The sequence below is a fragment of the Camponotus floridanus genome, unplaced genomic scaffold (assembly GCF_003227725.1).
Source record: "Camponotus floridanus strain SB8 unplaced genomic scaffold, Cflo_v7.5 scaffold16, whole genome shotgun sequence".
NCBI lineage: Eukaryota > Metazoa > Arthropoda > Insecta > Hymenoptera > Formicidae > Camponotus > Camponotus floridanus.
Window position 1 is genome coordinate 2,662,691 of NW_020229281.1, and position 26,121 is coordinate 2,688,811.

Genomic DNA, 26,121 nt, shown 5'->3' on the forward strand with positions numbered 1-26,121 from the left:
TAATAGACGTAATTATCAGACGTGTAACAATCTGATATTTTTCTTTTTTTATTCATTTGATATAAATGTGCAATGTATGGGTTAAATGTTAATAAATAAATAATAGATTTAACAAGATTAGATTAATCAATATAAACGTAGTTTTGGATTTTCCAACCAAGTTCAAGAGACAAGTATCAACATAAACAATTATATTTGATTCGAAAATATCTCATCCGGAAGTAAAAGACATTAATAACATTTGACATAAACACTAAACTATTATATATAACTGTTATTAATTAATTTAATATTGTATAGTCTCTATTTTTCTTATTTAATTTAATTTTTCATACCTTTTTCTCAGAAATTTAAAGATGTGAAATTCAAGAGGGTACAATTCTAAACCACGATGCATCTAGATATGCGACGCTTCTAACCCGGAAGTACCTCTAATCGGAATGGAAACTTAACCAATCACGCGTCTAGTACACAACAATATGGCATTAGACACGTGATTGGTTAATTTTTCTATGCGTATACACATCTATGCAATTTTGCTTTTAATGCACAGACCACAGACTTTTTATATCACACACGTCAGTTCAGTAGCAGTGGACATAACCCGCGAGTAGTGTAATAGCGAAATCATCGTGAAAAAAGATGGTGGTGACGGTGGCTTCTGTACGTCAACAACTCACTAATCTGGCGCATTCCGGCGGTTCCCACAAAGATCAGGCCGAAAAGTAAGTCTGCAGAACAATATCGATTCTCATTCATAACATTCATAAATAAACCATCTTCTGTTTAGATATCGTTCAACGTTGGACATGATATTGTTGTCTTCCGGCGAAGAACTAGTCGATGCCTTGAAGACATTTATTGAAGCAAGTATGTTATTTTTATCTTGCTGGCATCTCAAACGCATCGAGAAAATGTTGGAAATGACTTTAACGTCATCCTGAAATTTGAACAACAGAATTTATGCGATCTTAATTAATATAGATAGGTTATAAAAAAAGATTTATTAAAAAATAAATATACGACAATAATAGAGATTATTTTGTACATATATCTAAATAATAGTATATGGAAAAGCTATTATCTCTTATTGATTTTTTAAATAATATAATATAGTTTGATGAATTGAATACAAAAATTACTCCTTAACTTTATAAGAAAAATTAGGAATTGTTAAAATTCAGTTACTTTAATTTTTTTTAATAGCATAGAATTGATTATTGTAGTTATTATACATTTTCGTATTCTATACACTAAAAAGTATACATATAGAATTAAATGTTAAAATTAATGATGCATGTGATAGCTATATGTATCTGTATCTATACAATAGAGCTATAATAATATACATTATTCACAATATACATTATTCTAAGATAAATTTAATATTAATATTTTTGTATTATATGATGATTATCTTTTTGACATATAGTACAATGAAGACCAATTATAATTCAATATTATAATAAAATACACATATTTGATAGGTTATATTTTATCTATATATATATATATATATATATTTTCTAAAATTAGAAAAACAGTATATTTAGATAAATTTTTATTCCAGTTGTGAATGAAAATGTGAGCTTGGTGATTTCAAGACAAGTTCTGACTGATGTCAGCAGTCGTTTATTATTTTTACCTGATGAGATATCAAAAGCTGTTTCACATTACACTCTAGATAAGGTAAATCACTATTCTACTAAACATATAAATTAAACATGAGATTTATAAACATAATTTAAATTTTATATAAAAAATACATTTTTCTCTCTCTCTTAATTGAAATTATACATGTACACAGGTTCAGCCACGTGTGATTTCTTTTGAAGAACAGGTAGCTAGTATAAGGCAACATTTAGCTGATATTTATGAACGTAATCAGAATTGGCGAGAAGCTGCAAACGTTTTAGTTGGTATACCGTTGGAAACAGGACAAAAGTAACATATTTACTAATAATTATCTGCAACTATTTTTATATATGTGTTATACTGATAAAATTAATTATTTTAGGCAATATACTATTGATTACAAACTCGAGACTTATCTTAAAATTGCTAGATTATATTTAGAAGATGATGATCCAGTACAAGCAGAAGCGTTTATCAACCGAGCATCACTTTTACAGGTATTTTCTTTGTTTTTGTAAATTTATTTACAATATGATAATTATTTCTTCTTGTATTATTTATCTAGGCCGAGTCTAAAAATGAACAATTACAAATCTATTATAAAGTCTGCTACGCAAGAGTACTAGATTATAGAAGAAAGTTTATAGAAGCAGCTCAGAGATACAATGAATTATCATATAGATCCATTATTCATGAAGACGAACGTATGACTGCTCTTAGAAATGCATTGATCTGCACAGTATTAGCTTCCGCAGGTGAGCGATTAATTAAACAGCAAATATATTTTATTTATCTCAAACTTTTGTTTTACATCATCCACGTGGTTTTTTATCACAGGACAACAGAGAAGTCGAATGTTGGCGACCTTATTTAAAGACGAACGTTGCCAGCAACTTCCAGCTTATTCGATTCTTGAAAAAATGTATTTGGATCGTATTATTCGACGTTCGGAACTACAAGAATTTGAAGCGTTACTACAACCTCACCAGAAAGCATGCACCATCGACGGATTAGGCTCTACTATACTCGATCGTGCAGTCATCGAGCATAACTTATTATCGGCTAGTAAACTATATAATAATATTTCGTTCGAAGAATTGGGCGCATTGTTGGACATTCCACCTACTAAAGCGGAAAAAATTGCTAGTCAAATGATTACCGAGGGCAGAATGAATGGATATATCGATCAAATAGATTCTATAGTACATTTCGAAAGTAAGTTGCCTGTTGCTTTATTACATACTTTCCGCGCGATTAAGAATCTCGTTTATATTTCTCATTTTTCTGTACAGCACGCGAAACTTTGCCGACATGGGACAAGCAAATACAATCATTGTGCTACCAAGTGAATCAAATAATCGAAAAAATAGCTCAAACCGAACCAGAATGGATCGCGAAAGTAATGGAAGATCAGATGGTGCATTAATATAGATTTTGTTTAAAGTGAAGGAATATCGTCGTCGCAAATAAATCTCATTTATAATAATTATTGTATAACAGAGTCAGAGAGAGAGTCAAAATAGTAATCATTTATATTAATAATTCATTCTTGAAATGCAAATATTGTCCGATGTGCACATCCTCCTCCCCTTCATTGTATTTATTTTATCTACAATGTAACATTTCGTCGAATTTTTCAGAAATATATCCACATTGTTTTTCAAAGAATTAATAGACAAATTATATGTTTAAAATACCTTAAATGTATATTATATCCTTAAAGTCATGACAAGTTTTCTAATATTTTGTAATGCTTATTAAATATAAGCTTTATTAACTCAATCAATCTGAAAATCAATATGAAGTTTATCATACACCATACAAATAAATTTAAGTTTACTTGGAAAAAACATTTTAAAAAATTACTCATTTGCAATCAATTCAGATAGAATCAATGTATATGATAAATGATGTAAATTTTTGTAAATAAATCTCACATTTACATTTCACACTGGTCTTTACTAAACACATAAATAATCGATAAGCAATAATTGTTGAGAAAGATAAAAGTTACATATATGTTTTTAATTCACAATTATATTCTATAAAATAAAGCAATGGAATTACATGTAGCTGTGTGATTGGGTCTTTTGAAAATATAATTATTACATATGTGATTAAATAATCTTATAAACAGGAATATAATTTAGTAATATCTAAGACAAATGTTGTAACCAAAACTGGCAGTACTCCTCTTCATACGAAAACGGATAATCGAAATATTTCTTTCTTGCAATAGGAGTGACACAAATAGTTTTTAATAATTATAATCTGTACATGTGTATGTATATATAAATATGTATATAATTGCATCATTACTTATATAAATTAGAAGGCATCATATATTTTTATATAAGTAAAAGAACTATAATAAAAAAAAAAAGCGTACACATTTACTATCAATCACATTATGTCAAGACTACTTGATTGTATACAAATATGGATGTTATACGTCATACATTTGTGTGATCCTATCCAGCAAAAAATAAAATTCATAATCTGCAGTGATAATTGATTTATATACATTTAATCAATTTTACATGAAATACAATATGAATCTTATTAAAGATATTTTTTATTGCATTTTTCAAAGTTATAGAATATTTGTATACAAATCAATACTATATATCATATTTTATATGTACAGAGTTCATTACCAGATTTTTCAAAATATGTCAATGTATTCTATCAATAAAAATTAAAAAAAAGTTATCTAAAATCTATAATTATTTTAATAAAAAGTAACACATATTAAGTCCGTAATCGCTTCATTACAAGAGATTATAACCAAAATAAGCGATTTAAAAAAAATAGATTTACTTTTATTATGATAAAAAAATAGAAAAAATTGACGATTTATATTTTTTAATATGTTTATATAAATCGTTATCTATTATTTAAAATAAAATAAAAACTGAGATTTATATATATATATAATTTCTATTACTCAATTACTCTTCTCAAAATATTATTCCCAATCATAATAAAAGTTGCGACAAAGAATTTGTACGCTAATAAATTTAATTAATTTGATTCTTTACTATTTTTTGTATTGATATATAAACAGAGAATATTTTTAATATAATTAATGATTAAAAAATAAAATTATATTGATAATATCACGTAAACAGATTAAATAAATGTATATTAACTTTAAATTTTTTTCAAACTTATATAAAGCATTTGAAGGTTTGTTCTTTTTCTTTGTTTATATATTTTCCTTGAATTATATTTTTATAAAATGTATTGACCGAAAAATCTTAATATATCTTGTACATATATGTATACAAAGGAAATATATATATACATACATGTGTTTTTGTATGTATATATATGTGTGTGTATATATATATATATATATACATACATGTGTATGTGTGTATGTATGTACATATGATTCATTTTATATTTCTTTGTTTTTATTGAAATAAGATTTTTTTATCACTTCATACTATTGTATCATCTTTTAGCATAATTTCGAAAACAAAGTGGCTCATTTTAACCTGTAAATATTCATATTTTAGAAATTATGTTGAAAATTGGAAAACGTTCTCTTGAAAAGTTAAAAGACTCGATAAAGAAAGAGGACATAGGGGAGAATATTTACTATATATACACGGAAACGACAAAGAATTTTAAAAATTAAATGAAATGATTAAAAATTAAAATTTTTTTAAATAGGATGACTAATCTTTTTGTTGTATCATCATTTTCCTTTCTAAAATTTTGATAAGGACGAATAAGAAAAATATTTGATTGCTAAATTAAAAGTTGAATATAGCGAAAATCATTAGTTTCTAGATGTATGAACAAGTATTCTAATATTTTTTCTATAACATTCGATATTCCAATTTTACAAAGAAAAAAGAATAATAAAATAAAATATTTGTAAGAAATTAGTCATCCTATTAATGAAAAAATGCATTTAAAAAGGCATTTTGTCATATTTCCTTGACTTCTTTATGTATATACAGTAAATTTTTTCCTGTATGTTTCTTGGAGTCTTTTAATTTTTCCTCCAAAAAAAGAAAAGGAAAAAACACATTTTCCAAAATTCAACAGTTTTTCGAGATATAAACACATTTGTAAACTGATAAAAGATAAGTCAATCTGCATATTATTCCCAATTTTTTGTTTTTATGAAAAGGATAGCAGGATCTAACAAGCTGCACATATAAAGTATTGTAGGGACTAAATAAGACTAACAGTACAAACTTGTCTAATCAGCATAATTATGATTTTATATTGTTCATCGATCAAAGCTATTATTAGTTTACGATCATAGTTATGTATAATATAGCAGACTAATATTTCCTTCAACTAATCTGAAATAATGCAAATATTTTGCAATAATTATTCAAGAATCAATCTATCTATACGTTACAAGTAATACTTTATTCAAAGCATATATTGCCGATTTTGACACAAAGGTCATGAGATACTTTTTTGTGTAGGATAAATTTCTTTTTTGCTTCTTTGTAATAAGAGTTACTTTGTAATGACAGATATTTAAGCTTGAAGGTCTAATGCAACACCATATTTATGGCCACCAGATCCAAAATTTTTTCCATCAATGCTTGTAGAAAGTGTCAAAGTTACACCTGTAAACAAATATTTAGTTATTTAGCAATATTTATTATATTATTAATATATGCATTTTTTTATAAAAGAATGTATTTATTTATTTAATATTATAGACTGTTACATTATAAGAAGAAAAATGACAAGAAGATTGAAAGCATTGTAAAGTTTTTATTTTGCAAAATGTTATTTATTCTTTTTAATTAAGTGAGAATGAGTATTAATAGATTTATTAAATAGCAAGAAAAATGTGTTAACTTTCTCTTGTTAAGCTTCTATATAATGGCAAAAATATTTGAATTATAAATTATATAAAAATTTATTGCATTTTGCATTTATGGGAAAAAAAAATCAATTACTGTATTTTCTTGTTTTTACTTTAGTACGGGTAACTTAAAAAATATTACTTACCTTCTCGCAATTTCTGTTGGTATCCCAAGCCTACTTGAAGATTAGAATTTACTTTAGCTCTAACGCTAGCATCACTGTCAAGATTATACTTTGCTCCAATGGCAAAATTTGTTACATTATGAGCGGCATTCCATGCTAAATTAATCGCTCCTTCTAATTCTGGTTTTACTTTATGATAAATGGAACTATTAAATTCCTGACCATTATCCCTAAAAATATAATTTAACATTAAATATTCTCTATATAAACATTGCTTAAGAATTGTCTAGTGCATCTCTTATTATAAATTATATTTACACAGAAGTATGAAGAACAAAGTCTGAAGCAGCAAGTCCAACAGCAAAGTTGTTCCTTATAAGTTTATTTCTTTGTGAGTCAAATCCTATTTGACAGCCACCGAACCAGCCTGCAAAATATAATAATATGCGAATTTATATCTTTATATAATATAAATTTGTAATGTTTATTACATATCATAGCCTTACTTTTGTACATTATAGGATATTCCACATGTTTAGAACAGGAAAATATATATTTGGGACAAAGGATATAATTTGGCACACATATATAGAAGAATTAAAGATCTAAATTAAAAGTATTTTTTCAACAATTTTACATGAAAATAATGAATAATTAATATTATTAAGTACTAATATATCATTAAGTCCTCTATTTCCCTTATTATATTAAATATTGTGTCAGAAATGAATGTTAATTTTTTCTTAACATACATTGAAATAAGTTAGTTTCTTCACATATCACTGCTTATATTCATTAGTATGTGAGTTAGTAAAATATACATAAAAAGTTTTTTATTACTTTACATATATATACATGTAAAGTAATAAAATTTAATCTGCATATAATCAACATTTTTAGAAAATAAACTTTATGATCATTTCAAAATTTAGTTAATATTTAATCCATATAAGCCAAAAGGAAAATCTTTGATATATTTTATTGATCAAATGATGGTAAAATGTAATTTATTTCAATATACTTTGCAAGAAAAAGTTTACACCAATATCTCATTTCTGTCATGACATTCATGAGGAATTAAAAGCACTTTAAGATATATACCTAATATCTAAATTTACCTTGATAACCTACAACAGCTGAGCTATAAATTAGAGGTCCAGCAGATAGGCTAAGGTCAAAGTCAGAAGTTATGGCTGCATTCTCATGCTTATAGGTTGCTTTCAATTTTCCAGTTTTGGAACTATAAAAATAAACAAAGAAAAATTTTAAACATTATTAAAAATTACAAAATAATTAACTTTTTAACATTATGTAATAAAATATCTCACCCAGATTGTGGAGAGAAAGTACAACAGTAACCAAGAGTCAGACCACTGATCAATTGATTAGCAAGGGTAACTTCAGTCGAAAGGGTATTATCAGTATTCCATTTCTCGTTGAATAATAATCCATATTCCTTGAACTTATATTTAGTTTCTAAGTTACCAAACACCTTTCCTGTATCCTGATTAGATATTCCACCGCAAGAAAACTCTACATCGGAATTGGTCTTAGTTTTTACATCCAATTTAAGGACGCCATAATGGTAACCTTGACCAAATACATCGCGAGCGTTCTTTCCTAGATCATTATATGTTGGAGGAGACATGTTCTGTAATAATAGAAAGTAAAATATTTATATAATAATTCATTATCATTTCATGAATGCAAATAAATTTAGCTTCAAGCAGATCAAAGAAGCGCAAACAATATTCCATCTAATAAAGCAGTATCTAAATTTGATCCCAGATATGTATGTCAGCAGTATATCCTTTTTATTCTATATAATTATATACATGTACATGAAATAGATGAATGAAATGAAATATTACACAAAGAGAATATATAAAAACTTAAAAAAAAACACATGTATACTTATAAATTTCAAAAAAAAGGTGTGATAAAAAAATGATAGTAAATTATTATTACAAAAAGCTTAATAATAAGCCTAATAAAAGCAAACAAATTATATATCATTATAATCGCGATATATTATACGAACGGAATGGTATTGACCTGTTTTGTGAGGTATTACATAAGGCACAATTTGGACAACTTATATCGCGATTATTTAAAATTCTGACTTGGAAGTTGCTACAAACGGCCTTGCCTCAAGAAACTGTCCCTTTTCGCTCAACGCGATACACAATGCTTTCCGAAAATATGAAAATTTCGCTCGCGACGCTTCGATCAGGTCCAACGGTCACGGCAGACGACATTGCGAAATCGTGGTCCCTTGCCGGTCTAGCGTGGGAATAAGACTCGTTTCTCCCAAATCTAACAACTCGCACGAATTGAACTCGGATTTTACGATTCGCGCGAACGCGATGCGCTCTATTCAAGAGTAATATCAACGACAACGTTATACTTACAGTCTTACGTTAGTGGAATACGAAGGCGGAAAAATGCGCGACTCTTTGAGACGTGTGAACGTGAGATTCGACGGAAGCAGGCGAGAACGGAAAGAGAAGCACGTCCCCCAGACCTCCAGGGACATTGGCGCGCATGCGCGCTAATGCACATAGGAATAGTGCTCAAGATCTACTTATTTCTGCGCAACTTATTGAAGCGGCCTGGCGTTTCGCGATATTTGGATTAAGAAAATTCGAGTTTCGCGAATGTAGTTGTATTCGGGTATTTCGAAGTTAAAAAACGCACGAGCTTGAAATTTGAATGATAATGATACGATTCGAGAACCGGTAGCAGAATTATTTCGATCGATTCTCGCTCCCTGAAGATTCGATCGTTGAGGAAAAAATTCAATGCAAGAAATAGCGGTATAATATCAAACTTTCCTACTTTTAATTTATTTTTAATATATGTTGCAAAATATTTTATTTACAATTTAATTATCCAGGAAAAAATTGCTCATAATTATATAAAATATATATATTTTCATGTTTTTTTCATGTTTTTTTTGTACAAGATGTTTAAAGATACGTCTTGATGAGGTACTATGATGTTTTTAAGATGTCATTTGACATCATTCTGCTGCCTGGGAATCTTAAATCCACATGTACAGGAAAAATAATAAAAAGAATACTTGTTGCATTATTTTTTCTTTAGAAAGATAAAATTTGAAGAGAAAATATTGCCCTCATATATAATTATATTAGAGATAATTAATTATAGAAGAAAAGAATATAATTATATATAAATTTATATACGATTGTATATGAGCATTTTTTTCCCCCAATATCTTGCAATTTAAGCAAGTTTCACTTTTTTTAAAATCTAAAACTAAAATCTTCTAATTATTTTACAATTATTCTTATTATTTTTCTAATATAAACGGACAGATAATATATATAGGAGAGAGAGAGAGAGAGAGAGAGAGAGAGAGAGAGAGAGAGAAAGAGAATAGCATGTAAACATATCATATATATATATATATATATATATATATATATATATATGTATATTTATAAATGATTATATATGAATACAATTTTTTCCTCCAGCATAAAAATGAATATAAAAGATATATACAAGATAATTGTATATATTGTATAATAACGCTAATTATAGAATAGTGGGAGCTTTTGGAAAGATCTAAAACTCCCACTATTCTCTACCGTATACGCGTTTAGAGTTCCCAAAATAGCATGATCAACTGCAACAAGGAATATTTTGATCACAACGCAGCCGGCCCGAAGCCGGCACAAATGTCGTCCGGTATAATTTAACTTATGCCATTGGCGGGGGGCTTGCACGCGATATTTTTAATAAGCTTTAAGAAGATATAAAGCACGCGACAAGCGCGAGCTTTGGCTCAGTCCAAGCCTTCGATCAGCATCGATATCATTTATTGACGAGGAATAAAAAAAAAACATTCGAGAAGAAGGCTCGATTTTTTCTTTTGCAACTGAACATGTCGCAAAAATCAGTACGTCGATAATTTATTTATTTGCGCGTGAGACAATTCGATTTGCTTGAAATAATTTATTTATCATTATACTATTCGCATCCGCAATATTTCAGGAAGGTGATGTATCTGCCGAGGGATCTACGTCGCAAGCATACAAGGTGCTTCAGAATGATCAAGTTGGTAGGTGAGTAGAATCGATAAATTATTCAAAATAAAATACATAATCTACGAATAAACATTTTATAGCAATAATTTCTTAATGAAACTATTGAACTTAAAATACACTTAATAAGTTGAATATTTATATAAAATTAATTACACAAAGTTACAATATAGTTATATAATTATATAGTTATATAATTAAAACAATATAGTTAATTAATTATATAGTTATATAATTAAAACAAATTACTGATTCACCTAATACAAACAAATATAACAAATAGATTTCAAACTTGAGATTGTTACATGTTAAAGATATAGAATTATGTATAAATCAAAACGAAAAATAATTTTTAAAAAATGAAACACCAAAGGCCATGGTTTAATATATAAATTAAATATTTATATGAATAAACTATATAAAGTGAAATATTAAGATACACAGATTAAAACACAGTAAATCACAGTGAAAATATTTCAATATGGGAAGAGATTATTTCCAGCGATTGAAGTATACATAGTTATTTTAATCAAGCATATTTCAATTAACATTAATTTATGACGAATCACACATAAAATGCTTTCTTAGGTACATGATCGCGAGTAGAGAATTGCAAGCTGGCGAAGAAATCACTTCGGAAACACCTTTCATCGTCGGCCCGAAAGCATGTACTTATCCCTTGTGTCTTTCTTGCTACACACCTTGGCCACTTAGCCCGGATGACAAACCGCTCTGTTCCAAGTGTGGATGGCCCGTTTGCAATCAAGAATGTGAGAACGCTCCACAACATAAGGATTACGAGTGCCCAGTGAGTGCGGCAATTTTCAGAAAACTTGTCGCATAATAAATTCTGCAATCAGCTCTGTATCAATCTGATCAATATCTGTATTATTATACGCACAGAAATAGAGATTATCTTATAATATATTGTGTATAGTGCGCAATATATTTTTCTATTCTTTTAAAATATAAATTTAAGAACACATATCTTCTCCTAGATTTATAAAATTATTTCATATCATAATCATTGCATCCACATTTTTGATACTTTGCAATAATTATTTGTGTTTTCTCACAATTGTTTTTTTACATATCAATCTTCTTTGATAGATATTCGTAGAGGCGAATGAGAAGTTTAACGTGGACGTCGTGCTGGATGGAGACGGTGTTCCGCAATTAGAGTGCATAACGCCCTTAAGATTATTGTTGGAATCGGAGAGGAACGTCGAGAGGTGGAACAAGGAAATAAAGGATATGGAGGCACATAATAAGATAAGGAGTGAAAAAATTCAGTGGAAATCGGATCATGTCAACATTGTGGATTATCTAAGAAAACGACTAAAACTCGATAGGTTTACACACATTAACAGATATATATTTCGTCGATAATTATTTGACGTAGAATTTCAAAGCAAACTTATTCTCGACAGATTCTCGGAAGAATTCATACAAACAATATGCGGGATTTTGGACATTAATACGTTCGAAGTCCGGACGATGAAGGGATTCTGCGCGCGAGGTCTTTATCCAACAGTTGCCATGATGAATCACTCGTGTGTCTCAAATACGTCTCACAGTATATCGCCGATCGATTATAGGTAATTAAATTCGTGGTGTGATTCTTTACAATGAGAACGTAAAACTTGTCGTGTGAGATACTGCAAGTAGTGTTAATTATAGCGACAAAATGTTTTTAATTCAATGACTTATACTTGAACGCGATATCTTTAACGAAACGATCTTCTCATTTATCTCTTATATATACGCTCACGCATTCTCCTTCCTCAATTAATTCATGCACTGTGCACGATCCCCAGGAAATCTCACGAGGTTTATTATGCCGATGAGAATACACTCGTTTTATATATGAAAGCAGTAATTATAATACACGATATAATACGCGATTTTTGCACGTCTACAGGATACGACTGCGTACCACGCTTAAGGTTCCTGCGGGCGGTGAACTTTACGGGAGTTATACACATTCGTTACTTCCGACAATGCTGCGAAGGGAACACCTACTCGAGGGCAAATACTTTGCATGCGCATGCCCGCGGTGTTCAGATCCTACGGAATTGGGTACCCATATGTCCTCTCTTAAATGCAACAAATGCGACAATGGAGTTATCTTATCATTGGATTCTCTAGGTATTGCACAGCTAGAAATACACATTTGCATATAACTTAAGATATAAAATATAAGAAAATTTTTTAAATATATATATAATATGATACATTTTTTAAACTTGGATACCTTTTACAAACGATATCTTTCAGATTCGACAAGTACATGGAATTGTACGCATTGTGACTTCTCTACTAGCGGACAAGCGGTGCGAAAAATTTTCAAGATTATTCAAGCGGAAGTAGACACTGTTGAAGCTATCAGTGGCGCTGACGGAGCCGATGCGATTCTCGAAAGAGAGAATGTTATAAAAAAATATCGATCAGTTTTACATCCTCATCACGCCTTTCTTACAATACTAAGGTATGATAAAACCGTAAGAAAAAAAGTATAATTCTAATAATAAAGTTAAATCAATTTTATTCATCCTTACAACGGTGAACTTAATTTCACGTTATTTCTCCAATCATCAAAATTCATACTAAAATTCTAATAATAGATTAATTAATGATTTATTAGACACATGTAGTTTGATTATGTATACTATATATCTACTATATCATTATTTAATTATACATAAATAAATAAATATTATTTGTATACAATCAAATATACATATATAATTTTATATTTAATTAATCTATTATTAGAATTTTAGTATGAATTTTGATGGTTGAAGAAATAACGTGAAATTAAGTTCACCGTTGTAAGGATAAAATACGTCCATATATTTTCTTTCTCTCGTACAATCTCTTTGTATAGATAGAAAGTAATAAGAAGAATAATTTTCGCATTGGTTTTTTTTAAAGAATAAATAAAACTTTTAAAGAAATGAAAATTTCCCTTCTTGCCGCACACATAATTATATATGTATAAATTTAAAAAAAAAACAATGCAAGAATTATTTTTTAAGTATTCTTTTTATTATTTTTTATTATTATTTTATTCCATATATCAGAGATTATACAAGAGAAAAAAAACATTTTATATGTATAATTTATATTATGTACATTTATATTAATATTATATACATATATTCTCGTATATCTATTGTTAAGCAAATCATAGGCTAAATCATAGGATATTATGTTTCTCTTTCTCTCTCCTAGACACTCGTTAACTCAAATGTATGGCCGAGTTGATGAATATTTATTAGACGATTTACCAGATGTTGTATTAGAGCATAAAGTTGACATGTGCCGTTTATTGCTTCAAGTATTAGACATTGTGGAGCCTGGATATTCACGTATAAGAGGTACGTGCTTTTCATATGGATATACGTTCTCTCTTTGATTAGGAGATGTAAGAAATATGTGAAATATATGAAAATAATTTTATCACCTTTTTGACAGGCATGACGTTATACGAATTGCACGCACCATTACTTTTCCTAGCGAAAGGTCAATGGAATGCCGGTGTCATTGACGAGGCAGGACTAAAATCTAAAATGATAGAAGCCGCAACTATCTTAAAAGAAGCTGTGACAATATTAACCTTAGAACTACCGGAGACAGTCGAAGGACAAATAGGACTCGTTGCAAAAGAGTGTCTCGTTCAGTTGGAACAATCTATAAATAACTTATAAATAAATTTATTGTAAAGATCTCTCTTATATATTTGTCTAGGAAGATTTACATTAATAAATGTTTCGATATGTATGAGAAATATCTTTGTATCACAAGAAACATATATCGTAATTTCTTTAAAATATATATTTTAGTAAAGTTTATATTTTTAAATATAAAATATATAATTTATATCAAACTTTATTAAGTTAACTCATACAAAATATTTCTATAAAAATATGTAAATATATAGAATAAAACACATTCAATATTTTGAGAGAATGTCTCTAAATCTACAACAAAAATATACACCAGAAAATATGTGCATAGCATGATGATTACATTAATATATCTGAAAAGCATTCTTTCTCTCTCTAGATAACTCTCTCTCTTCTTTATATGTGAGATATAAAAATATTTTTACGAGTTTCTGGCGAGATATCTTGATGAGATATGCGATATATATCTTCTTTTTACTTGATAATACATTTAATGAAGCCATTGCATAGTTAAAACCGAACGGATCTAAAAGTATATATTTAGAAGATGCCAATTTGTTTATGTTATATCAATGTGTACGTTGTGTTGTATTTTACACTGTCTACGTATCAGTGAAATGCACGCAATCCACACAATGTCTAATAATACAACACGTCGCATGTATATGTCAGTTTCGTGTTGCTGATGTGCTCGCTTCCAACAAATATCAGTTTCGCACATCTCAAGGAAGTAATCTCTAGTAGATATTATGGCGCCTGTCTCCCCGAAGTATAAAATTGTGCATTCTAAAAAATTTGGAAGGTACATATAGTCATACAATTTTTAGTGTAATATATTAATTCATTTTTAATGTAATATATTGATTCAATTCTTTGTACATACATTAACAATTATTGCATATTAATAATTAATAATTGCATATTAATGCATATTAATAATTATATTGCAAGATAAGATATATTTGTTTGAAAACTAATAAGAAGGAAAAATCTTCTGAAAAATAATTTGAAGAATAATTTTTGCATTGCTCTATTTTTAAATAATCATATAATCTGTAATCTAATTGTAACTTTATTTAAAAGAACAATGCAAAAATTATTTTTCTAATTATTTTTTCATTGTTCTTATATTTTTATAAAAGATAAAAAAAATTTAATAATCTTTTTTTATTCTTCTTATTTTTTGCATAAATGAAAAGAATATGAAATATAAAACATAGCGAACATATATATGAACATAATTTATATATAATTATAATATATATTATATATATTTATATATATGATTATATATAGATTTTTTCCGCGAGTATTGAGAAATATTCTTTTGTATTTTTATAAGATATCTTGTAACAACTAAAGATGTAACACCAGGAGAAGCCATAATTCGAGAAGAACCGATTGCAGTCGGTCCGATGACATATAACAAGAACTATTATTTCTGTTTCGCGTGTTTGCGCTCGTTACCAAAAATCGGCACAGGAAACCGGTATACTTGTTCCAGATGTAATTTCGTACCACTGTGTAGCGTTGCATGCGAGGTAATGAATAATCAAATTCTTAAAAAGAAAAAAAGTGGAAGAAAAAAAATTCGCGTTTTTAAAAGATAATTGGCGAAAAATTATTGACCTCGTAAAACTTCATTTGTTTAAGAATATAAAAATATATAAAAAGACGTTTGAGAACCGCTACATGTTACATAATACTATATCACTTTTAATTTTAATAACGCTTTTAAAATTTTGTCTCTTTTTTTTCCTATCTTTAAAGGCTCGAACGAATCATCATACGAATGACGAATGTCAAATATTTAAAGAGAATCGAGAGCTGTTGGCGAATATTGAAATTAACGCAACAAAAATTTTGCTAGCCTTGCGATTATGGCTAACAAAATACAGAAATCCGTCTATATGGGAGAGAATAAATAATATGGAGGCTCATCTAAATAAAAGAATCGACACGCTTGTTTGGAAGGAAAATGAAATCGATGTTGTAAATGTGAGTTTCATGTAAATCAGATTACATTAATGTTAAAACATTTGACATTCTACATTTAATCTAATCTACATTTAATCTAATCTACTTTCTGCACAGAAAAGAAATAGAGGAAATAGCATAAATATCCCCAAAATATTAAAAAAAAAATTCATTTAAAAGTATCAAAGATATTTCAATGATTATCGCTTATTCAAATTATCCACTATTTTTATATATATGTATATATACATGTGTGTGTGTATGTGTGATAGGTGATTCAAAAACTTCGCATGCCCGATAAGACTGAGCCACCGAGTGCAGAACTGATACAAAAATTATGCGGCATCTTGGATATAAATACCTTCGAATTGCGATCGCCTAGCATTTTGGACGGTCTTCTGCTTCGGGGTTTGTACATCGAGGCATCCCTCATGAGCCATGATTGCAGGGGCAATACTTATCTTACTATGGATGACAATTTTCAGCTGACTGTTTACGCAAGTGTCCCGATCAAGCAGAATGAGCCTATTCTTTTCAATTATACCTCGTCACTGCTGGTCAGTCAATGGCACAAATTCGGAAATTAATATCTTTTCCCTTTCGAATATCACGCCAATATTATCTGATGATTCAATTAAATGATTTTTTTTTATTGGCAAATATATCTTTCTCGTTTCTTTCGTTATTTCTAAGAATCATCTGATGACGATATGCTACGTCAACATTAAAATAATAATTTTTTATTTTATAACATAATATAATTAGGGTACAGCCGAGAGAAGACAGCATCTTCGAGAGGGAAAGTATTTGGAATGCGAGTGCTCTTTGTGCAAGGACCCTTACGAATTGCAATCGCATTTGAGCAGTGTGCTATGTCCGCGCTGCAAAGAAGGATTCGTGGGAATGCAAGATACCTTTGTCATCGCACCATATGAGCGAGCGAGTCGATGGCAATGCCAGATGTGCAAGAAGACTTACAGCGGTCGTCTTATCAGGGCTACGTTGAACATATGCAAAACACTTATCGATAAGTGCGAAGATTTTGACGTAAAGATTTGTAAAATATAAGATGTAAAATCAAGCATATTTATATTATTTCCAATTCCATTGCAAGGATCTAATATTTTTTTAGGGTATTGACGACTTGCTTAAAAGATTATCCCGATCTTTGCATACCAATCATTTCCTCATGTTATCGTTAAAGCAGAAATTATTGACGGCGTGTAGAAGAGAGATAACATCTCTCAATCCTCGAAGGAAGATTGTACAGAAGATGCTGGATACGTGCAAGGAAGTCTATGATGTTTTAGATATAGTAGAGCCGGGCATATCACGTTCAAAAGGTATATTGTTTACATGCTGTACAATTGTATGAGAGTACTTTTCAGTATTATTGCAAATATTTCAGGCATAATGTTATATGAAATGCATTTGCCTATGATAATATTGGCGAATCAATCCTATTCCGCGCGCGAGATCTCATCAGCGCAATTGGTCTGTCAGCTGGAAGAGGCTCGAGTTCTTTTAAAGAAAGCTTTGACTATGCTTCTTTTGGAACCAGCAACGACTCCAGAAGGAAAATTAGCTAAAAGAGCGCTCGAGGAATTACGTACGCTAAATCAAAATATAAGTGACGTAAAATCCTTACCGCCAGAAGAACCAAAGTACATGCGTAGAGTGAAAAAACAGCACAAGAAGATCAAGTGATACAGAGTCCCGTTTTCTTATTAATTTGTATATTATGTGATAATTTCATGTTTTGCAAATAACAACTATGAGCTAAAACAATTATCAAATGCATTACATTGTGAGTGGTAAAAAAATTCGTATTATCTTTTATTAATATATTATTTGCGATCATATTGTGATTGATATACTATTTGTGCATTTATGATAAATTTATATTATTTGTTTTTTTTTTATATTCTCTAATTATTAGGATTACGAAATAACAGCGTTATAAATTTTGTTTGTAATAAAAATGTAACTTTGATATATTTTTTTTAATAATGATAACTCCACATTTATTTATGTTATTTTTTGAACTTATATTTGTCAACATAAATAAGCACACATAAAAAGTATCTTTAAACATGAATATAATAATTTATTATGCATAACTATTTTTTAAATATAACTTATAATGACGTTAAAAAATAACCGAAATTGTTATCGAATCGTTATAAATTTCCGTTAATAAATCCGTTATTTCTTTTAACGTTATTATAAATTATATAAAAAAAAATTTTTTTTCCAATAATACACACACGCACATTACAAAAGAAAATAAAAGAGCAAATTTTATTAATCATACATCTTTATGAAAAAAATATTTACAGTTTTATAAATGGAAAATTACGCAACTTAAAAGCAAATTTCAAAACAATTGCAACTGAAAAAAGTTGTAATTTAAAAAGTTTCTTTTTTTTCTATTCTGATCTGATTGAGATATTTTTCTTTATACATATAATCGTTACTTATTAATATGTAATGATTATATAATTATATAATACTGTATTGTCTTGCATTTTTGGAAATTCTTTTTTATTACTTTATTATAATTAATAAAATAATAAATAATTAGAGTGAAAAAAAACAGATTATATATTCATATATTTGTGTGTTTGATGTATTTGTATGTTTGATGTGTATTGATTTGTACGTACCTCCATACAAATTTGAATATATTCATATAAATTTTCATTTCCACACACAATTAATTTAAAGAAATAAGTAACACTCCGAATTTCTACAATTATGTTTATATATTATAGATTCAAAAGTTATTTGTAACACTATATGAAAATTCTTTTCAAAAACTTTGTAATTTTAATAATAGAATTTTAATAGTAGAATGTTATATAAGAGTATCGATTTGAAAAAATAAAATCATTTCATTTCGTATATTAATGAAGAAAATAAAATATGAATTACAGCACTCGGTTTTTATCATTGTTTCTCCTCGATATTTGTACTGGAATCGACACCGAGATCACTTGAGCAACCACCATGTATGAACATTTTTGGAATGTCTTGCCCGTAATATATTTTCGCGTTGCGCGCCAATGAATCGTACTTCTTGAGTTCTAAGAATTCCTTAGATAAAAGTAGCTTATTCGCCTCGGCCTGCATTTTCATTTGGTAGAATTCGGCATCCGAACGGCTCTTTTGTCTCGCTAAATGCATCTCATCCTCTATCGCAGCCATTTGTTGCAAAGACTCTTTCTCCATAATTTTTTGATTATATTGAATTTTTGCAACCTGTGCTTCTTTTTCAGCTTCAATAACAGCCTTTTTGCGATCTGTCTCAGCATCTTTCTCAACTACTTTTTGATGTTGTGTGGATATTAACAGCTTTGTTTTCTCTGCTTCCCTGGAGATATAAATATAAAACATAATTGAAATATATAATCCAAAATTGAAGTAACATATGAAATATATAAAATATAAAAATATACAAAAAATCATTTTAAAATTTAAAAAAGAAAATCAAATAATAAATCAATTAATAAAATAATTACTTACATCAATTCATAATTTTTCCTGATTGTTTCAGGAATTTTTGGTTTTGTTACTCTTACAGCTTGTATATTGAGACCAGGCGCTAATTCATTTAAGTCCCTTTGAAGTGCAGTTTTTAAATTTTCATCAATTTGATCGAACAAATCAATGTACACTTCATGTAATGTATGTACTGAACAAAACTGATTTAATTCATGATGCACTTTATTAAAAATTAAGGTACGATCATAATCTGCTGTGAAATTTCTCACCATATTGTAAACTGCAAAAAATAGATGTGTTAAAGAATATATAAAATACAACTATAGAATAAGATATTGATATATTCTCGAGGAAAATTGAAAGAATAAATTGCTAAAACTTACCGCTATTTGCATCCAATATATTCACAACTTCTATACGATCAAAGTAAATCATTACACCACCACTAGTTCCACATGGCACATTCTTCACTTCATCCGTCTGCAAAGTTACTTGAACTGCACGATATGTGGTCAACAATGGTATCATCATATGAAAACCTGGATGACTCACTTGGGGTAACAATGCACCACCCTGACAGAGACATAGACTTTCATAAAATATAACAATAAGAAAGTAATGAGATTCTTGGACACGATAGAAAAATACTTGAAATAACTCACCCGGAAGTACACCCCTACATGACCTTCTTCAATACGATGAAGAGAAAAGTTAAATACTATTGCAAAACATACAAGGAAGCCAACTGCTATAATCCTTTGATCAAACATAATTATCCGTTTATAATGCGCTAAAAAAAAGATACACAAATAAGATATATGTATATAAATAATGCACAACTATATACATATACAGAGTATATTCAAAATATAAAGAGTGAGTCATGAAATTCGAATAGCTTGAAATAATAGTATCGCATTTAACTCGTAGCGATAGTTACATAATGTATAAATATAAAACGATAATTATATAGCGCATAATTAGCAAATCAACTCAGAGCTGAAATGATTCCTATAAATTAGAATTTAGAATACAATATAGAGGTTATTTAAAGAATAATCGTGCGTGTGTATGATATACAAATCATAATACCTTTAACTCAGAAGACGAAAAATGTGTATTACAAAATAATGACAGATGCGTGATTATAATTAGAAATTACAACATAGTCGATTAAATTCATATTTATGAAATAAGTCGCTTGATCTCATCTAGTAGCCATAGCGCTCCCTCTCAATCACTCCCTTCGATAAGGAAGATATCGACTTTGGAAAAAATATGATCGGGACAATGGAAACTAATATCAGAGAGAAGACTGAAAGATGTCATGGTCTGCTTTTATGTGATCCCTGAAAACGATACTCCCTCTATGGACATTGAAAACGACATGAACTACAAAGCCAATGTCCCTGAGTGTTCTTAGAGGGTAATATATAATGTGTACAATTTCTGGTTTTGTTCCATGCTATGTGCACAAAATGCCGGTAGCACCAGTGCTATCAGTGCTGTATAACAAGATACTTATATATGTAAATTGATAGTAAATAAATTATTCAATCGCGAAAGATACTGTAATATTCAAAGATGAAATAAATATTTTTCTATATTCATTGTCATATTTATATTTTTTTACTTACAAAACACAAAATGCCTGCGATGGGATAAAAACATTTTTAATCGTATTTATATAAGTCTTTTTAATTAGCAGTAAACTGATCTTTAATATTTATCAATTATTTTTTTAATTATTTCAAAATTTAATTATTAATACATGTATAAAATTTGTCAAATTAATCACTGATTCTTCTGAAGTTTTTATAATTAAGACTCGAAAAATAGCCCTAACAATCTTATTTCTCGATTAAGTGAAATTATTTGAGGAAAGCCTATCTCTAATCACGTATATTTTAATTACGTGCCCTAATTACATTCTCTAACCGCATGCCTTAACCGCATGAATAAATGTCCGACATTACGTACTATTGTACGTAAAGCTTTTCTTCAGGCCAGTTGAATTTACTTTTCGTTGATCCTGGCCACTTTCTCGCTCGATCTCTAGATCTCAGAGATCGAAAAAGGAGATAAATACTCCTTCTTTTGCCGATTAATTACTGGCAAATGAGCGTAAATAGTTCACGCCCTCATCGTAACGATCGCTCGATTTTACGATCGTTCGTTAAATATTTGAATATAACTTTATTTTAACTCAAATAAAGCCAAATTACTACAAATTTCTATATATTATACTTTCTAATAAAATATAAAATTCATGTGTACGTATAACTTTTATGATATTACAAATTATTTAATTAATTAATTTGGATTTATATTAAGTTAAAGTAAAGTTTAAAAACAATATCTACAAACAAATTCTACAATGGATGAGCTATGATATAAGAAATTAGAATAAAATAAGTGCGCGTTATAAGAATAAAGTAGTATCAAAAATTGATAAAATTGTTAAAATTATTAATGCGTGCTCTTGATTTAATAAACTAGTCAAGTCTTTACAAAAAAATTTTCTTTTCTTGATTCTCTTTTTTAAATTAATACTTTAATATATTTTCGCAATAGATGCAAAGCATTTCGAAAGAATTTATTAAAAGTTATTTAATTTAATCTATCCTAGCTCATCCATTTTAAGGCAACGGACTTACTACAATTCACAATTCACAATCTACAATCTACAATCTACAATCTACAATCTACAATCTACAATCTACATCTACAATCTCTACGAATCCGTTACCTTAAAGTTAAATAAAAGTTTTTCTCACTCACCGGCACTGATGCGCAACAGCGGAGTTGTTGTTATCGAAGCTATGTTGTCTGTAACATACAAATATAAAATTCATTTATATTAATGCTCACAAAATGCAATCAATATTTCAAAAAATTTTTATCGCGCGGAATTTTATATCCGATGTGTAAAATAATAAGCAGAGATAAAGACATGTGGAAAAATTTTATAAAATTTTAAAACTGTTTTTTAAGAAAGTTTTTTAAAAAGTTTTATATAACTTTTATAAAAATCTTTCTCTCTAATTTTCTCTTTAATTCATTTAAATAATAAGATCAAATTATTATGCATACGATTTATAACAATTGATATACAAATAATAAATATTCACCATCAGGTTGCTCCGCTGATGCAAGATGCCTCTCCTAGGCCTCCTCCTCCTCTCATGTTGTTGACGCGCGATACTTTCAACGGCACTCCCGCACTCACGAGCGATATTTTTATATCGCTATTTTCGTTATTTTACGCGTGATACTAAACGGCACTCCCGCACTACTTCGGTATTCGGATTAAAAATTTGGTCGCGCGATGTATATATTTAATATATATATACTTTCAACGACACTCCCGGTTTCGGTACGAGCGAAAATCTCATTTCATTTACGAGACTTAACTTTGAGCCAACAGGTCGGGAGTGCAACGATACAACGAGCAAAGATTAGGCCCGAACCGGAAAGAAGACGAAACGATTGAGGAATAGAGGAAAATAAAGTTCACCAGCTCTTTTTCGCGCATAATTATCCTATCTCGTATCGAACCTGGACCCGCTAAGCATGATTTCAGGTGCTTCGCCCGGAACACGAAGTTTCCCGCAATGCAGGATATGGCTACACCAGGCTGGTAGACGGCAAAAGAAGAGGATACCCACATTTTTTAAATGCTAACATTCAGCAATTTAAAAAATGGGGAGGCAACCCCTTTTACCGAGCGAAAATCATGCTTAGGGGAATCCACTCGACTCCTCGACAGGGTTAACACACGCAGTGCGTGTGGCTGTAGGGTAGACGAGCAAAGAGAAGGGACCCATTGACGACCATTCCGAGCAATCGATCGAGTTCTAAACTAATTCGGGCCGAATCATTTGACGAAGTACGAAGCACGAAGCGCGAGTGTACGTTGCATAACAACGTGTGCAAACTCGAAACATCCCAGTTAGTTGGCATCGAAAGTAGAGACTCGTGACAATAAATGAAATTGGGATTTTATATGAAAAAGTCCAAAATTTCCGCGAAAACGCGACGACGCGAGAATACTACAACGCGAAAACGCGGTAACGAAACGCTTGCCGTCCGCGACACGTTGACGGCACCGACGCGAAAGGGTACTTCGCTTCCCTTTCAGGCACCATAAGATTTATCGTAAATTGAAAAATTTAAAACAAATCTCAAGGCACCATCCAAGTACTAAGCCCTCCCACCACGACAAGGTGTACCCCATGGGAGGGTTATATTATATATAACTTCTTTTATATATAATATAATATATATAATTTAATATATATTTTGTGATATGGTATATAAATTTAAATTTGCATAATAAGACCATAAAACAAAATCATTAAGGCGGTACTGTTTATATCGGATACTATATTGTTGTTAATTCAATGTTGAAATATTTTAACATATTAATGTATTTCATATATCAAACGTATTAATGTATCGTAAGATTAAAAGATTAAAATAATTACATGTTGTGATACATAACTTGTTTAATTAATAAGGATTTAATTAACAAGGAGAATTTTTAAAGTATTGGTCGAAATATAGTTAATTCTAATATTGTTAAAGAAATATTATAAGCATCAGTGATGGATATCATAACATAATTAATTCTTTTATCCTGTTTCATGTATTCCCTGTTTCAATTCTTAATCGCAATAATGAATGATTACGATTCGATAAAGATTTATTGTTGCGATACAGTTTCATGTCGTTAATTAATTTTTAATTAATTAATTTAGTTAATATTTATAGCAAATTATGTTCCGATACTAATCGTAATCGTGTTTAGTAAAAAAATTAAAGTATATGAAACGTTTCTCATCACTACTTTATTACTCCAAAGTCACCGTGCGAATGATGACAAAGCGGTAATGTATAGAGCGCTACTGTTTATAATTTATATTGCTAAAGTCGAACGTCGTGTTCGATAATTCGCTGCTGAATATTTTATATATTATAAAATATATATTAACGTGGAATATTAAATTATACAAATATTTTAATTTATTCATTAAAATTCGTTATTGATTAAACAATTTATCACGGAGCTTTTCGTTATGCTAATTATTTGCATGTATAATTCGATTGTTTTACTTCGTGTTCTCTCAACAATCCAAATTATATTTAGATTGTTAAGAACGATAAAGTGACACGGATGCAATATATTTGTGACTCTAAGTATTAAAATAATAATTATTGTCCGTAAAGATTGCAATTATCGAAGTGATTATTTAATATCTTGGATTCCTATCATTTAATCGATTCTCGATTAAATTGTATATTGTTTAGTTAATAAGGATTGAGAAAATTTAAAGCATTGGTCAAAATATAATTAATTCTAGTATTGTTAAAGAAATATTATAAGCATCAGTGATGGATATCATAACATAATTAATTCTTTTATCCTGTTTTGTGTATTTCCTGTTTCAATTCTTAATCGCAATAATGAATGATTACGATTCGATAAAGATTTATTGTTGCGATACAGTTTCATGTCGTTAATTAATTTTTAATTAATTAATTTTGTTAATATTTATAGCAAATTATATTCCGATACTGATCGTAATCGTGTTTAGTAAAAAATTACAATATACGAAACGTTTCTCACCACTACTTTATTACTCCAGAGTCACCGTGCGAATGATGACAAAGCGGTAACGTATAGAGTGCTACTGTTTATATTTTATATTACCAAAGTCGGACGCGTGTTATCGATAATTCGTTGCCGAAATATTTTATATATTATAAAATATACATTAACGTGGAATATTAAATTATGAAAGTATTTCAATTTATTGATTAAAATTGATTATTTATCAAACAATTCACGGAGCCTTGTTATGCTAATTATTTAAATCTATAATTCGATTGTTTTACTTTACGATTAAATTGTATATTGTTTAATTAACAAGGATTGAGAAAATTTAAAGCATTGGTCGAAATATATTTAATTCTAATATTGTTAAAAAAATATTATAATAATTATTAATTAATCGAAAGTTCATAACATAATTAATTCTTTTATGGCCTTTTGTATCTCCTGTTCCAATTTTTATTCGCAGTAATGAATGATTGCGGTTCGATAAATATTTATCTTTGCGATACAATTTCATGTTGTTTATCAAAAGTTAATTAATTTTTAATTATTAATATTTATAGCAAATTATGTTTCGATACTAATCGTAATCGTGTTTAATACGAAAATTTCAATATACGAAGCGTTTCTCACCACTACTTTATTACTCTAGAGTCAC

The 26,121-nt window shown here is 29.0% G+C and overlaps 4 protein-coding genes across 6 annotated transcripts; 2 read left to right on the forward strand and 2 right to left on the reverse strand.

Moving 5' to 3' along the window:
• The first annotated feature begins 547 nt into the window (after positions 1 to 547).
• LOC105255404 (COP9 signalosome complex subunit 4) lies at positions 548 to 3,292 on the forward strand. Its single transcript, XM_011264671.3, has 8 exons — positions 548 to 725; positions 791 to 870; positions 1,571 to 1,689; positions 1,808 to 1,944; positions 2,018 to 2,132; positions 2,201 to 2,390; positions 2,473 to 2,850; positions 2,928 to 3,292. Exons 1-8 carry the CDS (start codon positions 643 to 645, stop codon positions 3,059 to 3,061), a joined length of 1,236 nt encoding a protein of 411 aa, XP_011262973.1. The 5' UTR covers positions 548 to 642; the 3' UTR covers positions 3,062 to 3,292.
• Positions 3,293 to 5,752: 2,460 nt separating this feature from the next.
• On the reverse strand, positions 5,753 to 9,137 carry LOC105255405 (voltage-dependent anion-selective channel). 2 transcript variants are annotated; one of them, XM_011264672.3, is made up of 6 exons: positions 9,018 to 9,137; positions 7,935 to 8,257; positions 7,725 to 7,846; positions 6,925 to 7,033; positions 6,628 to 6,836; positions 5,753 to 6,236 (listed from the first exon to the last, which is right to left on the reverse strand). In XM_011264672.3, the coding sequence occupies exons 2-6, from the start codon at positions 8,252 to 8,254 to the stop codon at positions 6,145 to 6,147; spliced, it is 852 nt and encodes a 283-aa protein (XP_011262974.1). In that variant the 5' UTR covers positions 8,255 to 8,257; positions 9,018 to 9,137; the 3' UTR covers positions 5,753 to 6,144. The 2 variants fall into 2 exon arrangements, with proteins under 2 accessions (XP_011262974.1, XP_019884394.1); XM_020028835.2 differs by lacking the exon at positions 9,018 to 9,137 and adding an exon at positions 8,662 to 8,679.
• A 1,171-nt stretch (positions 9,138 to 10,308) lies between these two features.
• Positions 10,309 to 18,168, forward strand: LOC105255406. The gene is made up of 16 exons (XM_011264673.3): positions 10,309 to 10,531; positions 10,627 to 10,697; positions 11,265 to 11,484; positions 11,787 to 12,028; positions 12,107 to 12,274; positions 12,598 to 12,824; positions 12,954 to 13,164; positions 13,911 to 14,056; positions 14,154 to 14,383; positions 15,100 to 15,167; positions 15,708 to 15,906; positions 16,136 to 16,363; positions 16,615 to 16,899; positions 17,108 to 17,389; positions 17,475 to 17,685; positions 17,751 to 18,168. Exons 1-16 carry the CDS (start codon positions 10,517 to 10,519, stop codon positions 18,047 to 18,049), a joined length of 3,102 nt encoding a protein of 1,033 aa, XP_011262975.3. The 5' UTR covers positions 10,309 to 10,516; the 3' UTR covers positions 18,050 to 18,168.
• A 1,036-nt stretch (positions 18,169 to 19,204) lies between these two features.
• On the reverse strand, positions 19,205 to 21,129 carry LOC105255408 (erlin-1). 2 transcript variants are annotated; one of them, XM_011264677.3, is made up of 5 exons: positions 20,939 to 21,129; positions 20,509 to 20,636; positions 20,230 to 20,419; positions 19,868 to 20,126; positions 19,206 to 19,715 (listed from the first exon to the last, which is right to left on the reverse strand). In XM_011264677.3, the coding sequence occupies exons 2-5, from the start codon at positions 20,614 to 20,616 to the stop codon at positions 19,292 to 19,294; spliced, it is 981 nt and encodes a 326-aa protein (XP_011262979.1). In that variant the 5' UTR covers positions 20,617 to 20,636; positions 20,939 to 21,129; the 3' UTR covers positions 19,206 to 19,291. The 2 variants fall into 2 exon arrangements, with proteins under 2 accessions (XP_019884395.1, XP_011262979.1); XM_020028836.2 differs by lacking the exon at positions 20,939 to 21,129 and having other exon boundaries at positions 19,205 to 19,715.
• Between the last annotated feature and the right edge of the window lie 4,992 nt (positions 21,130 to 26,121).